The sequence below is a fragment of the Podarcis gaigeae genome (assembly GCF_964106915.1).
Source record: "Podarcis gaigeae genome assembly, chromosome: Z".
NCBI classification, from domain to species: Eukaryota; Metazoa; Chordata; class Lepidosauria; order Squamata; family Lacertidae; genus Podarcis; species Podarcis gaigeae.
The window spans coordinates 49,813,002-49,830,460 of record NC_139691.1 but is presented as its reverse complement, the minus strand read 5'-3'; the positions used below and the strand labels follow the sequence as shown (position 1 = coordinate 49,830,460).

Genomic DNA, 17,459 nt, shown 5'->3' with positions numbered 1-17,459 from the left:
TTCATTGGATGCCCATGAGTTCTATCTGATCCCAGAAGAAGCATCCCATTTCATACATGCATCTAGACTCTGGCACTGAAAACAAACACAAGCTTTGTTTGATGAAACCTGCTCTCTCCACCTTTCCCATCCTTGTCCCTTTGTCTCCTCAGCCCACCAGGATACAGAGGCCATACTGAGAAACCTGTTTATCCCAATCCTAATTGTATGACACATTCTGCAGGAAGATCAGTTTACTTTGTTAATTCCAAAATGGGGAGGAGGAGTGGGGGAGCGGGGAGAGAGAAACCAAGTGTTGTTCTGGTGACATGAAAACCAGCTTTTTGTAGCCCTGGCAGAACCTGACATAAGGTAAATAGTTTAGGTTTGCTAGTGACTGCTGCTCTCTCGCTTTCTCCCTGCTTCCTGCCAAATTGCACATAGGTTTTAATATCATCTGATCATTTGGGCAGAAAAGACGAAAGTACCGTAACTTGTTCATTTAGGAAGTCAGTAACAACAATGCTTGCACTGTGGCACCAGTTCAAGTCAGTCAGATGAATGGGGAGGATTTCAACTTCTGATCCAATCTGAGGCATTGTTTTGTTTTTAAAGCCTTTCACACATCTTATGTTTCACGAATAGAGTTTAAAAGTGGACTTGGAGGACAAATGGGATATCCCCCCTCTCACCCATATTGTTCAGAATATTTGTGTGTGTTATACCTGAAAAGATATCAAATGGGCACCATCACTTCCCTGTAACAATGAAAAGAAAATACCGAGAACCAGCAGTGACAACCAGAGAATCTGCAGATTCACCAGCAAGGTATGTGAGTTTCTAGCATCTTTAACAGCAAAGAAATCAGTGCCCAGTATCTTTGGAGTTCTCTACTGCTTCACTGGGAGCCTGTGAAGAGAAGCAGAATAACCAGACCTTTGCTTTACATCTTGTTTGCTTTTACTTTGTTTTGTTGTTATGGCCTGGAAATTTCTCTCATGTTACTGCTTTTATGATTTGCATTCTTGTCTTTTTCTGAAAAAAATATTTTTTTTAAAAAAAATATCTGTATCACTCAGAGCTCAGTGAACAGCCTGTGAAAAATAGCAGCTGTTCCAAAGCAAAACAGGTGCAGACCTGATCAGTAAACTGTAAGGCACAACGTATAGCTACAATGAGGAAACTTTCCCAAGTCTCTGTCGCTTTGTAAAAAAATTCCCAGATACATAAGTCATTGTTTCAACATCACAACGACCCTGCGAGGCAAGTCAGCTCCTCTCCCCCTGCGCAGGGTTCCACAGCTGAGAAACTGAGGCCAGGAATTACTGCTTTGCCCAAGGCCTCCCATAAGGCCATACTCAAACCGGGATAAAACGATAATTGGTCAGCAATCGATTTAATGATGCTGTGGGAGGAATGGCACGGTATAAATGCCAGAAATTTAAAAATGTTACCTGTGTTCTTTGTGCCTTGCAGCAGTGAGGATGCTCAGGTGCATTCATCTTTCCCCCCTGCAGGGTGAAAGGTTGCTGGAGAGGGAGGATAGTTTGGATATGGAAGTTAACAAGCATCCTCCTCCCCTTCTTCCTTGAACATTCTTCTGCTCCATGGCTGCTTTGAATTCAATTAGTCATTGGGGGAAATATGCATTGCATTGAGCATGGCATCTAGTCTACCAAGGGAGTTGGGGGGACCTATCCTTCATTTCCAGAGGAAGAGTGGCAGCCAAAGCATGTTACAAAACATGTTACTTCAATGGGACTTCCTTGAGAAAGAGTGTGGCCAGAGATGGAAGGGAAGTGGGACTGAATAGGCAGGGCTAGAGCAGCGGTGGGGAACCTGAGATCCTCTAGACTCCAACTCCCATTAGCCCCAGCCAGCATGGCCAGTGACCAGGGACCACAGGAGCTGGAGTTCAGCAATGTCATTGCAGGGAGTTGGACTGGATAACCCTCAAGGTCCCTTCCAGCTCTACAGTTCTCTTATTCTAGAGGGTCACATCTGGCTTACAAGAGAGAGGGAGAAATGGGGGGTGCTATAGCTCCATGGTAGAGCACGTGCTGAGCATGCTGAAGTCTCCAAGTAGGACTGGGGGAGACCCACTGCCTGAAAACCTGGACAGCTGCTGCCAGCCAGTGTAGGCAATGCTTAGCTAGAAGGAGGCAGTTTCCTATGTATGGAGAGTCTCTGTACCTTTTCCTCCTCTGACAAAGGTGTTTCAGCAGATTTCTGAAGCTTTGCCCCACATAACAACAACTGCTCTTTTCAGGCAGCACAGAGACATTCCTCTGGGATAAAGTGCCCTCTATTAACCAGTTGGTCTCTTTACTCATGAGTTAAGGGCAGAAGAGTCAAGGAGGAGAGACTTGCAAGATCCTACCTGTTTCCTGAGCCACTCCATTATGATGTTCCTCTCTGGCAGTGGTGAAGGGTGAGCCAGCATAGCCAGACACCCTAAACCTTCAAAAGGTTTGGGAAATTGATGAGTTTGCTTTGCACGTTCCAGAATGTGGCCAAGGGATGTGAGGGCAGTGTTTATTTGTCAGATTGGGGGGTGGGCTGGGCTGTCAGAGGTGCAGTTAAAGGTAAAAAGGTAAAGGACCCCTGGATGGTTAAGTCCAGTCGAAGGCAACTAAGGGGTGCAGCGCTCATCTTGCTTTAGGCTGAGAGAGCTGGTGTGCGTCCACAGACAACTTTCCAGGTCATGACATTCCAAGAGCAATCTATACATTTTTGGCCACAGACAGCTTTCTGGGTCACGCGACCAGCATTATTAAGCCACTTCTGGCACAAACCTACACCGTGACGGAAACCAGAGCACACAGAAATGCCGTTTACCTTCCCACTGCAGCGATACCTATTTATCTACTTGCACTGGTGTGCTTTCGAACTGCTAGGTTGGCAGGAGCTGGGACCGAGCAGCGGGAGCGCACCCCATTGTGTGGATTCAAACCACGGAACCTTACGATTGGCAAGCCCAAGAGGCTCAGTGGCCTAGATCACAGCGTCACTCGCTCCCCTAGGGAAGAGGTGCAAGGCAGGCCTGGTCCAACAAGTAGACAAGGTGCTTGGTTAGTTGTTTAACTCTATCATTGTTGCCAGTGACAGGTGGTGGTGCTTGAGGGGCTTCCTGCCACATTTGAATAATAATAATAATAATAATAATAATAATAATAATAATAATAATTTATTTATACCCCGCCCATCTGGCCCAGTCACTCTTGGAGGCTTCCAACAAAATATTAAAATACAATAGTCCATTAAACTTTAAAAGCTTCCCTAAACAGGGCTGCCTTCAGATATCTTCTAAATGTGAAATAGTTGTTTATTTCTTTGACATCTGGTGGGAGGGCGTTTCACAGGGCAGGCGCCACTACCGAGAAGGCCTCTGTGTGGTTCCCTGTAACTTGGCTTCTCGCAGCAAGGGAACCGCCAAAAGGCCCTCAGCGCTGGATCTCAGTGTCCAGGCAGAACTGGGCAGGTGGAGACGCTCCTTCGGGTATACTGGACTGAGGCAGTTTAGGGGTAGAGGACCCGAGGCCGTTTAAAGGTCAGCAGCAACACTTTGAATTGTGCTCGGAAACCTACTGGGAGCCAATGTAGGTCTTTCAGGACTGGTGTTATGTGGTCTCGGCAGCCTCTCCCAGTCACCAGTCTAGCTGCTGCATTCTGGATTAGTTGTAGTTTCCGAGTCACCTTCAAAGGTAGCCCCACATAGAGTGCATTGCAGTAGTCCAAGCGAGAGATAACTAGAGCATGCACCACTCTGGCGAGACAGTCTGCAGGCAGATAGGGTCTCAGCCTACATACCAGATGGAGCTGATAAACAGCTGCCCCGGACACAGAATTGACCTGCACCTCCTTGGACAGCTGCGAGTCCAAAATGACTCCCAGGCTGCGCACCTGGTCCTTCAGGGGCACAGTTACCCCATTCAGGACCAGGGAGTCCTCCACACCCACCCGCCTCCTGTCCCCCAAAAACAGTACTTCTGTCTTGTCAGGATCCAACCTCAATCTGTGAGCCACCATCCATCCTCCAACCATTTCCAGACGCTCACACAGGACCTTCACTGCCTTCACTGGTTCTGATTTGAAAGAGAGGTAGAGCTGGATATCATCCACATACTGATGATCACCCAGCCCAAACCCCCTGATGATCTCTCCCAGCGGCTGTATGTAGATGTTAAAAAGCATGGGGGAGAGGACGGAACCCTGAGGCACCCCATAAGTGAGAGCCCAGGGGTCTGAACACTCATCCCCCCCCCACCACTTTCTGAACACGGCCCAGAAGAAAGGAGCAGAACCACTGTATAACAGTGCCCCCAGCTCCCAGCCCCTCAAGACGGTCCAGAAGGATGTTATGGTCGATGGTGTCAAAGGCCGCTGAGAGATCCAGCAGAACTAGGAAACAGCTCTCACCTTTGTCCCTAGCCCGCTGGAGATCATCGACCAGCACAACCAAGGCAGTTTCAGTCCCATGATGAGGCCTGAACCCCGACTGGAAGGGATCCAAATGGTCCGCATCCTCCAGGTGTGCTTAGAGTTGTTCAGCAACCACTCGCTCAATCACCTTGCCCAAGAATGGAAGATTTGAGACTGGGCGATAGTTGGCCATATTGGCCGCATCTAAAGATGGTTTTTTAAGAAGTGGTTTGATAACCGCCTCTTTCAGCGGGTCTGGGAAGGCTCCCTCACCGAGGGAAGCATTCACCACCCCGCAGAGCCCATCGCCCAGCCATTCCCAGCTAGCTTTTATAAGCCAGGATGGGCAAGGATCCAGGAGACAGGTGGTTGGTTTCACTCGTCCAAGCAGCCTGTCCACATCCTCGGAGGTAAGAGATTGGAATTGATCCCACGCAACTTGACTAGACAGGACTCTAGCACTCTCCCACCCTGGCCCTGCTCCCATGGTGGAGTCTACCTCTTCCTGAATCTGAGTGACTTTATCTGCAAAAAAACTTTGCAAAATCATTGCAGAAGATCATGTGACCTGTACTGGGCCCCGATGGAGCAGGGGCAAACCACCTGAAAGAGTCTCCTGCTGCTGTTTTCTGCAGATGCAATAGAGGCGGTGAAGAAAGTCCTCTTTGCCGTCGCTATCGCCACTGGGTAGGCTCGACATTGAGCTCTAACCTGTGTCCAGTCAGATTCAGAATGAGTTATCCGCCGCCGGCACTCTAGCCGTCTCAGCGAAAGAAGCCCAGTTGGCCATGGGTGCTCTGCATCTTGACTTGGAGAAAGGGTGTTTGTTTATAGAAAGTGGCTTTGTTGGGTATAACATTGGAGTGGATGAAGTGAATTTGGTTTATATACAGTGGACTTACCTTCTGAATTTTATTTCTCTCTCTCTCAACCTCTTTTCAATTTTTCTTTATTTCTCTTTTTCTCTGTTTTTAATAATTTCTCCCTCCATTCTCTTTATATTTTTATTGTATTTAAATCAAAGTCTTAGTTCGGATAAAAAAAGAGGAAAATATATTTGATATTAAGTTTTGCATTTTTCTCTATAAACCCTAATAAAATTTATTCAAAAGAGAGAGAAAGGGTGTCATTTGGGCTGCAACATTTCTTAAGATAGCCTTTCGCCTGGGAAAAATGTGTGTGTTTTGTCCCCATGCTTTGGAAAAATCGCTACTCCTTAATTCTAAAAATGTAAGGAAATAGATCATAGAATCATAGCAACTTTAAAGTGAAGGAAAATGTGTTTAGGCATGACAGGAGTTTTTCTATTAAAATTGCTATAGGCAAGTTTACATCTATTTCTTTTTTTAAAATGGGCATAGCCAATCATGGGAGGGGTGTGGTTAAAGATAGAGAGGCAGGGCTCCAGGAGATGCTAACACCACTGATGCTTGGGGTATGTGTGTGTGTGTTTGTGGAAGCACGCATGCACATGTGCAAAGACAACCAATTAATTTGAATTGGTTTACCTGCCAATCAGAAATCGCCACACGGAAAAGATGTGCATCAAAATCCATTTGGGTCACTGACTTTTAACCCAGGCCTGCAGGAAAACAAAGAGATGTTGGGAGTCCCAGGAATCTCCCCCTCCCTCTTAATAATAACTAATAAGCCTCCAATAGAAGGAGTGTAGAAATTGCAAATCTGATGGAGTTAGAAAATAACAGACAAGACACACCACTGAGTGTAACACCTGTTTATTATTGTAAAGGCATCTGGTTCCTTAGCTGTTGTGCCAGCACCACAAAAATGTCAAAGTTGCCAGTAAAACACACAGACACAAGAGGGTAAAGATGAGGCCAAATCTGTTTGAAAAACAAATGAACTTGTTACAAAACACAGCTGAGTGAAAAACAGGTGAGTTAATAAATTTGAACCAAATACAGTGGTACCACGGGTGAAGAACTTAACCTGTTCTTAACCTGAAACTGTTCTTAACCTGAAGCACCACGTTAGCTAATGGGGCCTCCTGCTGCTGCCGCGCCACCGGAGCACAATTTCTGTTCTCATCCTGAAGCAAAGTTCTTAACCTGAGATACTATTTCTGGGTTAGCGGAGTCTGTAACTTGAAGTGTATGTAACCTGAAGCGTCTGTAACCCGAGGTACCACTGTAGTGTACAGCCCTGTGCATTATGTGTTTCCACAGAAGTAAGTCCCAAGGGATGCAATAGTTTATTTTCCAGCTACGTGTAGTCTGAAATGTGTGTTTTCAGGGTCCACCTTATTCCTGGGACTGAACTCTGTTTTAACTGTCCTTAATTCTGAATATAATGATGTAACCTGCTCTGGGATGTGCTAGTGAAGGCTGGATGGTAATAATGGTAATAATTTTATTTATTGCATTTATAGCTCCGCCTCCTCATTCTATCCTCACAACAACCTGTGAGGTAGGTCAGGCTCAGACACTGGTCCAAGGTCGCCCAGTGAGCTTCCTGGTTGAGCAGGGATTTGAACTCTAGTCTCCCGGGTTCCATAATGTCACTTCGCTGTAATGAAGTAAGCTCGATGGCAGCCTGCCAGGGAACCAACACGAAAGGAAATAAACAGAATTGTAACCTAAACATGTTGCAGGATACATATTTAGCTGCTGGTGGTGTCAATAAATGCTCATTTTCTTTTCTGTCATTGTAATAAGACTTCTTGGTGTAGGGAGCGGCTACCCTACTACCTGAAAACGCCCCCCCCCCCCGCGTCGACTTCATTCGGGCTTCCTTCTGCAAACACCTCACCAGGAACAGGCTGCGCGGATCCAACCCTCCGCCTACTTTCAGGGTTTAACAGGGCCCGCTCCATTCTCCCCTCGCACGTCTGATCAAAAGTAAGACCAATTGTTTTCAACGGGACTTGCCCCAGGTGAGCAACCGCAGACTTTTCCCCGCCTACGTCAGAGCCATTCTATGCACGTGGCTTCGGAAACAAGTCCCAGGAAGGCTTACTCGCGAGGAAGCGCATGGAAGATTTTTGCAGCCTACGGCGCGCCGGAAAACACCCACCCACGCACCCCTCACCTGTTCCTTAGGCTCTCATTGAACTCAATGGGTCTCCCTTCTGGCGCAGACGGAGGGGGAGGGGCGTGCGGCTTGCCAGGATCGTAGCGGCGGCCAAAAATCTGCTTTTGGAAGGGAGGGCACCCTAGGGAATGGAAGCGAGACCCGCGCAATCTATTTTATTTTTTTTTAAAAGAGCCCCTGCGAACTCTCAGCCGCTTCTCTCTTATCTTCATTATGGGCAGGGGCGGAGGGAGGGAGATTCGCGGTTGGGGCCAGCCCACCGATTCACTGCCCCCTCTCCGCACTCCCATCCCGCCCCCGAGCGCGCCTGCCGGCTTCCCCGCGCGGAGGGAGGTGCGCGCGCGCGCTTGGAGAGGCGGAGGCGAAGGCAGGACTCCAGCTCCACTCCGCCCCGCCGGGCTGCTCCTGCTTTTCCTGGGGGCTGCCGCCGCCGCCGCTGCCTGTCCCGGCTGGTGTTTCTGCCGCCGCCGCCGCCGCTGCGTCTTTCCCTCCGAGGCGCCTAAAGTTTCTTCTCCGCAGCGGAGCCGCCGAGGACTCGGCCGCGGTGGGGAGCCTCGCCGCGCGCGGCAGGGCGCCCTCGCCGTCCTCCGCCGGGCCGTGTGGCCAGCGGCGCCCTCTCCTCTCCGGAGCCCGCGCGCCTTCGTCCAGCATGCTGGCCCGCCCACGGCTCCGGCCCCCGGCCCCCGCCGCCTGGAGCCGGCCGCTCCTTTGGCTGCTTCTCGCCGCCGCCGCCGCTGCCGCCGCAGCCTCGTCGTCGGCCGAGCCGCGCTCGGGAAGTTGTTCCGAAGTCAAGAAGCTCTACGTGGCCAAAGGTTTCAGCCAGAGCGAGGCGCCCAGCCACGAAATCAACGGTGAGGGGCGGCGGGGAGTTAGGGGAGTGGAGTAGCCGTGGGGGACCGGCTTTGGGTCACTTTCTGCGGGGTGGGGGAAATAGAAGCCTTCTTTGTCGTCAGTTCTGGAGTAGGCTCGGGGTTTAATTTTATTATATTCCACGACTCTTTCTCGCTCTACCAATACTTTTCCAGTTCTGATTTGGCAACCCATGCTGTCTGAACTGCCTTGGAAAGCAGGGCCTCGTTGGGGTGGGTGCGGGAAATGGACCCCAAACTCCTCGATACCGGGCCCCCTCCGCCTTTGCAAACTTGGGACAAAGCTTGCAAGCCCGACGCCGTTCTTCTGTGGAAGTTCGATTTGGAGCTCAATCCCAGGAGCGTCTACTTGCATGTAAGCCTCCTGGAGCTCAGTGGGACTTACTTCTAGGTAGGCGCGTGTATCCCCAAAGAAAGAATTGGGGAATGGGAATTAGTGTGAAGGAGAAAAATTTGCCCCTCGTTCTCTTTCTTTATCAAGTTGTTGCTTGTGTAAGGCTGGGGGCGTGCGGCGGCGGCCGTGTGGGGAGAGCTGAGGGGGAAATCTTCAGTGAACAAATTGGCAAAAAGCTGTAGCCTTTTATTGCAACCCCCCAACACACACGCACACAAACGCACAGAATTACAATTTAATTGTAATCTGGGTTCCTGAGTTTTCCAAACACACTTTTCAAGAGAGCCCTGGATTGCAGCCATCTCATTCTTTCTTTAAACAACTTCAGTTTCGGAGCAGCTGAAAAGAGGAGGGGTGAAGAGAGATTATTTGGTGAGGAAATCACCTCCCGTCTCTCTCCCCCAGCCCCCCTTCGGATCTACTAAATGAATTCAGGCAAACCGTGGAGGAATTTGCTGATGGAATTCGCAACAATTGATGCCTCCCAAACCATGTGGCTGTAGCTCTCTTCTCTACCCCCCCCCCCTTGCAGTGGGGTGGAGTTTCTAGCAAGGAAGCTGAACTCGGGATTGGTGGGAAAGAAGGTAGACTGCATTTACATTTCCTTGGCAATTGAGAAGCCTCTGCCATTGAGAAGGCCACACAGTATTCCTCCCCCCCCTGCTGCTTTTTTTGTCGTAGCAAAAAGAAAGAATTCAGTAACTCCTAAGTAGTTTCGGGAGGCAAACCATAAAGAGGAGACATGGCTGGCCACCTTGGCCATTGCCTTGACCCGCGTTTCAGGCAGTTGATGAAAATTGATAATGGCCTGGAATAGCCAGGATGCCAAGAAGGATGGTGAATAAAAACTTATGAAGAGCCTGGCCAACATGGTCAGGCCAAAGGGGCCCAACTAGGTTAGCACCCTGCCCTGCCAGTAGCCAAGCAGATGACCCTGTGGGAAATAGCCTGCAAGTGGGACCCAAGGGAAACAGCCCCCTCCCCACTAGCAGCCCCCAGCAACTGGGAGTCAGAAGCAATACTGCCTCCAGCAGTGGAGTGAAGAATCTAACCACTGACACTAAGCCACAAATTGCCTCCTCTGCCTCCTCCAGGAACTTGTCCAGTCCTCTTTTAAAGCCATCCAAGTTGGTGGCCATCATAGGAGCCAACTCCTAGGGGTTGAAGGGTCTTCTCTCCCCCCCCCCCCCGTAAAATATTTGAGCCCCCCAATAAATAGGCATTGCCATTCAAATGGTGTTTATGTGCTGCATCGTGTGAACAATTATGTGGGGCAGGGCTTACCTGTCCCCCCAAATATTTTATTCAAGTTGCCATCCCTGGTGCCCATTGCTACATCTTGTGGGAGGGAGTTCACAAAACAGAGTAAAACTGTTTTGTGAAGGAGTCTTCTGACATTTGGCTTCGTTGGATGGCACCTGGTGCTACTCATCCAGCCCTGCATGCCCTGCCCCCCCCAGATATATTTATCTTTAAATGAAAGCAATTAACATGCCCTCTGTATTTTTATCACATTGCAAAAGCCACATTTAACTTGTTTGCTGCTTGCCATATTGTGCAGCTAGGCAGCCCCCCCACACCCCAAGCTGCCTCACCCTCTTGGGAGAGCATCACTTTAACTGGCCAATGAATTTTGGCGGACTTCTTGCCGAAACATGAGACTCTCTCTGGCCTTTCTCTGGTTTTACATTTGGACCCCACCAGGCTTTATAAATAGGCATCCTGACTTTTGCCTCTTGCCCTTTAGAAGAGAGTTATCAGCAACACTTCCTAGGGAGGAGGGGTGTGAAAGAGAGGTGTTGATTCCCCCCCCCTTAAGAATAAAGAGAGGCTGCATGCATTGTTCCGTACTTTTAAAGCTCATTCAGAACAAATCCTATTCCTAAAAAGAATTCTGGGCACTGTAGTTTTACCTCTCACAGTTACGGTTCCCAGCAACTTTTAACAGGTTGCAGTGAGGGGTCGAAAATGTGTATTGAATGTGCTTTAAAGGTATAGTGTATGCCCAGCCAGCTGTTACTAGGGGATGGCCTCCTGCATAAAGGACCCTGTTTTAATTGTCCCATCTAGCCCAGGACTGTGTGCCCACCTCCCTGCTCTCCAGATTACACTTCCATTCAAGGATGATGGGAGTTTTAGCTTACCAATATCTGGATGACACCTGGTTGGTCTTTGCTGACTGGTGGCAGCCAATCAGCAACTCTCCAGGATCTCTGCCAGAAAGAGGTCTTCCCCAGCTGATATTCTGCAAGATTGACCCTGGGAAGATGTGCATGCACTGCTGGCCCTCTGAAGGGAGAATGAAGGAAGAGACCTTACACAGGGTCAGCCTGCTATTTAGCTCTCCCGCACTTCCCAGTCTTCTTTGACTGGCAGTGACCCTCCAGGGTGTCTCTCTCCTCACTTACAGCCCAGTTCCTTTAAAGCTGAGGAGGACTGGGTTTGAATCCCTACTTCGCCAAGCACTTTGGATCGGTCTCTGTGCATTCCCTTCTTGTCCTGTGCCAGTAAATGGGTGGGGTCTCGGCTTCTCCAAGTTTATAATGGAGGTGAGGCTTGAATGGATCCTTCTGGATTCACAGCTCAGTCTTGCAGTGATGTTTCTCAAGGCTACCTGAGAATGGGCCACAGAAGCTGAGTGGCAGAGCATTTGATTGCATGCAGAAGGTCTCAGGTTCAAGTCCCAGCATCCCCAGGTAGGATCTGCTGCTTGAAACCCTGGAGAGCTGCTGCCAGTCCGTGTAGACAGCACTGCAGTAGATGAACAAATGGCTGCTGATTCAATATGAGGCACTACTGGCAAAGAAGGGTGCTTTCTTTTTCTAGAGTTCAGAACTGCTGTGCCCTTCCAGATGTTGCTCGAAGACAGTTCCCATCGCCCGTAGCCTTTGGAGGGCCACTGATGCTCTTCTCCACCACAGCCTTAGAGATGGTGCCAAAACCAAGGAGGCCACTTTGCGCCACCAAAATGCACCACTGGGAATGTTCATGGATAGCATTTGTGCAAATCATATGCTCACAGGTGACTTTGAACAGGCTGCTCCTGTTGCTGTTGTTGTTATATTTATTTATATCCTGCCTCTTTCCCTGACAGGCGACTTACTGCTAAAATAGAAGCAGCTAAATATACAGGGAAAAGCAACCATTTTTTTAAAGAAATGCACACATTTAAACATCAGTAGAATATGGATGCTTTAGCTGAGATTACTGCATTGCAGGGGGTTGGACTAGATGATTCTCAGGGATTTCTTACAGCTCTATGAATCTACACCCACCCACACCCACCCACCCACCCACCCACCCACCATTACAATAAAAAGTCTGGGAGCAGATACCAAGAAGGCCCTGTCCCACGTCCCCACCAAGTAGACCTGTGAGGGTGGTGGGACTGAGAGTAGGGCAAAAGCCTCCCAAAAATCTCAGAACCTGGGCACGTTCACATGAGTGAATATGCTCTATCAGATAGCCTGGACCTAGGCTGTATAGTGCTGAATAGGTCATAGCCAGCACAGTTTGAATTGAGCCTGGAAACAGACCGGCAGCCAATGGAGCTTTTCTAGCCAGGGACTCGTCTGCTGCCATGGTGCAGTTGGCTGAGCCATGTGTCAGTCTCCCATTATCCAAGAGCAAGCTTCTCGTTGCTGTTTCAGAACTGCAGAACACCCCCTTTGCAGCTTTGCCTTGATGCATTTGTGTGACAAAGGTACCTTGCACACTTTAAGCAAGCAAAACCGTCGTCACTGCGCTTGCACCAAAACGTTTTATTTCTCCCCACAGCAAGCCTCTTTTTCACAGTTGCTTGTTTCAAGGTTTCCCCCCCCCCTCCAAAAAGAGAGAGACTGCTGCCTTTATTTTCCCTTCTGAATGACCTACTGGACTGCATTCTCCCAAGGAACAAAGGATGTGCCTTTTTAGACGGGGCCTTTGAGAGACCACCAAGGACTCTCACCCTGGTGGTGCCATTTCACACCACCCCCACAATAACAAAAATGCATGACTGAATGACTCAGAAATGTGGAGGGCTAAGGCATTCATCTGAGTCTAGGACACTGTCACAACACAGACAGCCCCTAAGTAAATACCTTGACACAGCAGGAAGTAGGGAGTGGGAGTAAATCTTCACTGTTGCAGGTGCCCTCCAGGTAGCTGTGGCATATCCTCTTTCCTTGCCATGAACAAAGACAGTGTTAGTTATTTTTTGTGTCTTGGGGAGGTGCCAGAGTTCAGAGGTAGAGCATTTGCAGGAAGACCTGAGGTTCAAGCTCCACCCCCCTGCATTTCCAGGTAAGCTGGGAGGGAGGACTGCCTGAAACCCTGGAATGCCAGACTCTGCAGACAATACAGAATGAGATGAGGCTATGCCATTTATTTATTTATTTATTTATTTATTTATTTATTTATTTGATGATAATAATTTCAGTCTGACTTCCCACCCCCCCTCAAGGTGACCTATGTGGTTCTCCCCCTCATTTAATCCCCACGGTGGCCCTGTAGGGTAGGCTGAGAGGCAGCAACTGGCTCAAGGTCACCCAGTGAGTTTCATTGACAAGTGGGGATTCGAGCTCTGGCCTACTAGGCCCTGGTTCAATGCTTTAAAGTGCTGCACACATAGGCTCTGTCTCATTTATTCAGCAGCATGGAATGTTGGAAGGTGACCACTGCAGGGTCAGCAGTATAGGGAGGCTTCCTATCTTCCTGTGTCTGAAAGGAAGGGCCATAGATCAGTGATGGAGCCCAAGCTTTGTGTGACAAAGGCTGCAACATTCAAGGCCTGGCATCACCATTTAGCAGGACCAAGTAGGTGGAGAGAGGCAAGGTGCACAGAGCGCCAGACAGACAGCAACTGAACAAGGTTCATTTATTTCATTCAATTATTAAACTTATCACCCAAAGGTATTCAAGCAACTTAAAGCAAAAGGAATATACAATACATAAAGCCATGGGGAATGGGGGGGGCAGGCGGGGGGAATCCTATAATACATGAATATAAAATAACGTGGAAATAAATATACCAGCCATATAGGTAGTGGTGAACAACAATAACAATGTTCAAATAATAATCAAAGCAGTTTTCTGGCCACAAATTAGCAAATAAACAAAACTTCAACCTCTTCCTAGTCCAAAAATCATTCACATCGAACCAATATCCTGCCCCCATTTAATCTCCCCACCCAGAAGTCTGGTGTTACAAATTGGTGGTGGGTGGGTCCAGTGTCCTCCAGGAATGGTCTACAAAGCAGGAAAATAGTAACTGCTTTGCAGTTGATCTGGCTGCTCCTCCTCTCCTGCTGCTGGTGGGGTTGCAGATCAATATAGTTAAGAAGTAGATGAGCATAGTTCAACTCTGGAACTATGTGCCTCAGGAAGCAGTGACTGCTACAACGTGGATGGCTTTCGAAGAGCTTTAGACAAATCCTCCCTGTAGTGAGTGCTGTGGAGACGTCTTGGAAGACCTTGAGGCTGATGATCCTGCGGAGGGTCCCAGTGGGGTGGGATGAACCATGCTGGGCCCTGGGAGACATCAGGGAGGGTTCCAGTAACCAGCCTTTCTCAACCCTGGGTTCCACCTGGCCTTACCATGAAGTGGCAGATCCAGTGCACACAACATCGCTAACAGATGGCAGAGGGGCCAAACTGCCTTGGAGAAGCAGACTTTGTGATATACAGTGGTACCTCGGGTTACATACGCTTCAGGTTACAGACTCCGCTAACCCAGAAATAGTGCTTCAGGTTAAGAACTTTGCTTCAGGATAAGAACAGAAATCGGGCTCTGGTGGCACGGCAGCAGCAGGAGGCCCTATTAGCTAAAGTGGTGTTTCAAGTTAAGAATAGTTTCAGGTTAAGAACGGACCTCTGGAATGAATTAAGTACTTAACCTGAGGTACCACTGTATCATTAAATTGTGATGTTTAGCTGCTGATATATTATGATGTTGAAAACCAGATATCGTCTGCCCTGGTGGCAGGAAGTGAACCTGGAACCTTCTGAATGCCAAGCAGGTTCTCTGCCACAGAGCTATGGTCCTTCCCAGCTGGCATTCCGCCCCCCCCCCCCCGGCCTCGGTATATTTTTTCTTCACCCTGATGCTGCTTCTCTCTCTTCCTTGGGATCTCCTTGCCTCTCTTCCTAATCAGAACATAAGAAGCGCCCATCTCAGTCAGGCCAATGATCTGTCCAGTCCAGTATCTTGCTCTCATTATGTCCAACCAAATCCATGTAGGAAAGTCACAAGCAAGACCCTTTCAGCTATTGGTTTCTGAAAACCATCCAAGCTGGTGGACATCACTGCCTCTTGTGGGAGTGAGTTCCATAGCTCAACTGTGCACTGTGTCTGATGCTCCTTCCTGCAGTTGTCATTCAGTGGTAATACCAGCCATTGCATCTTTGTTGCTTGTTGGTTTACACATTTGTCATTGCAGCCTTGGCTCCTTGCCGTTTACTTCCAGGCCCGTTGGGCAAAACTTCACCCCTTTCTGTTCCATTGCTGGGCGTCCAAATAAGTCCGCCTTGTTTTCCTGCATTTTGGAGATGCTTGGTGGTGGGTCAGGTCAGCCAATATGAAGCTCAGAATTTTTCCTGAAAGGAAATGAAGCAAACGTCAGAGAATGTTGTCTGGGGAATCCAGCTTTTGATTATCCTTGCATTTGAAATGCATTTGATTATCCTTGTTCCTCTGAAGTCAGGGCTGCAGCCGTGCACTAATCTCCCACTAGCGTCACTGCATCTCTGCAGAGGTGGCTCAATCCTGGTGCAAGAGCATAAAATAAGGAGAGTCCTAGTGGATCAGACCAAAATCCTATTTGTCCCATGATTGCATTGCCCACAGAATCCACCTGGCTTTAGGAGCTCATGAAGCAGGGCATGTGAGCAATAGAGCTCTCTCTCCCTCTCCCACTCTTGTCCCCCAATTTATATGAAGAGCATTGAGGGATCACACCAATGGCTCATAGTGCACCATCCTGTTCTTACAGTGGTCAACCTGATGCTCATTATGGGAATCACACAATGCACAGAAAGCTTTTAACATATCTATAGAATTATATTGAACAGATATTAATTATTGCTTCATGTGTTTGGCATTACAAGCAATATACCGTATTTTTCGCCCCATAGGACGCACTTTTCCCCCTCCAAAAATGAAGGGGAAATGTGTGTGCGTCCTATGGGGTGAATGCAGGTTTCAGGAAGCTATCCGCAAGCCTTGCGAGCCCAGGGGGCAGCAGCCTGCATCCCAAAGCACAGGGTGCCCTCCGGAGGATGCCCCGTGCTTCGGGAAGGTGTCCGCAAGCCTCCCGCGCCTGGCGGGAGATCCCGCTGGGCGCACGAGGCTTGGGGCGGCAGCCTGTTCTGGGGGCTGGGGGCTGGGGTCGGGGGAAGCTCGGGCTTCACGCAGCTCTCTGCAAGGCGCGGGAGCCCGGCGCTGGACTCCCATGGCTTGCGGAGAGCTGCCTGTTCTGGGGTCGGGGAAGCTCGGGCTTCCCCCGCCTCAGCCCCGTGCCTGGGGGAAAAAAATAATTTTCCCCCCTTTATTTCCCCCCCAAAAAACTAGGTGCGCCTTATGGGACGGTGCGTCCTATAGGGCGAAAAATACGGTACATAGACACTGATGATGAATGTATTAGGAAACAGATGATTTATGCTAGCTACTCCATTTGTTTTTTCTTATCAGCATCTGATGCTGAACACATGGCTATTCACATAAATTGAATTTTCAAATCAGCCTTTTTGGTTTTCTTTTGCATTGTGGGAAGCCTGCAAGCAGGAACTGAGCAAAACGGTAGCCTCCCCTGACTTGTGATTCCTTCATTGAGTGCTCAGATGCATAGTATTAGCTGTTGATAGTGTTGTCCTCCATGAATTTGTCCAATCCTCTTTTAAAGCCATCTAAGTTGATGGCTATCGCTACATCCCCTGAGAGCAAATTGCATGCCCTTTGCGTAGAAGTCCTTCTTTCTAGGCACCTTTGTCCCGCCCCTTCCAATATTCAGCTTTATTGGATGGTCCAGAGTTCTAATACTGGGAGAAAGAAAAGCTTATTGCTATCTGCTTTCTCTGTGTAATTTTATACACCTCCGTCACACACAAACTGTACTTGCCATGAAATCAAAGTATCCCTTTCTCTCAGGGAAGTTGTTCCAGCCCCTTAATCATTTCGGATGCTCTTCTCTGAACTTTTCCCAGCCCTGCATTGTCCTGAGGTGAGGTGATTGGAGCTGTAAACAGTATTCCAAGCACAGTTTCAAAATACTTGTCAGTGCAGCCTGATTTCTGGCCCCTTTCCTAATTATCCCCAAGATGGCATTTCCTCCCCACATCTGCTGCACCATGGGTCAGCATCTTCATTGAGCTGTCCATTAGGACCCAAGAGTCTTGTTCTTGGCTGGTCACAAGATGCCATGAGCGTAGATTTGAAACTGGCATTCAGACTTGGTGTTGTTTCCAGGACGTCTCTTCGTTGTCAAATTTTGCAGGGTGAACTGTGTGTCTGCCTGGGCCCTGTGTGAGGGTCGGAGTAGATGATGCATGGAGTTCTGGGGTCTGAGAAGGGTGGTATGTTAGAAGGAGAAGGAATTGATGTTGTTATATATTTATTAACAATTCATATTACTGTAGCATCCATGCATGTAACACTCTGTATTTCTGTAACATTCCCTTATGTTATTATTGTTTTAGATACTTTTACATGTTAAGCAGTATGGAAATGGTCCAAATAAGAAAATAACATAGGTGACACTTGTTCTCCA

At 48.7% G+C, this 17,459-nt stretch overlaps 1 protein-coding gene and 1 long non-coding RNA gene across 2 annotated transcripts in view; one reads left to right on the top strand and one right to left on the bottom strand.

The window, feature by feature from the left end:
* Positions 1-1,483: 1,483 nt before the first annotated feature.
* On the bottom strand, positions 1,484-7,753 carry LOC310837057. The gene is made up of 4 exons (XR_014560388.1): positions 7,450-7,753; positions 6,134-6,245; positions 5,910-5,983; positions 1,484-1,508 (listed from the first exon to the last, which is right to left on the bottom strand). It is a non-coding gene; the product is annotated as an uncharacterized lncRNA (long non-coding RNA).
* A 19-nt stretch (positions 7,754-7,772) lies between these two features.
* GPC4 (glypican 4) overlaps positions 7,773-17,459 on the top strand; it is a 102,010-nt gene continuing 92,323 nt past the window's right edge. The window contains exon 1 of the mRNA XM_083722918.1: positions 7,773-8,303. Coding sequence (XP_083579044.1) covers positions 8,102-8,303 — 202 coding nt within the window. The 5' untranslated portion in view covers positions 7,773-8,101. The remainder of the gene's footprint in view (positions 8,304-17,459) is intronic.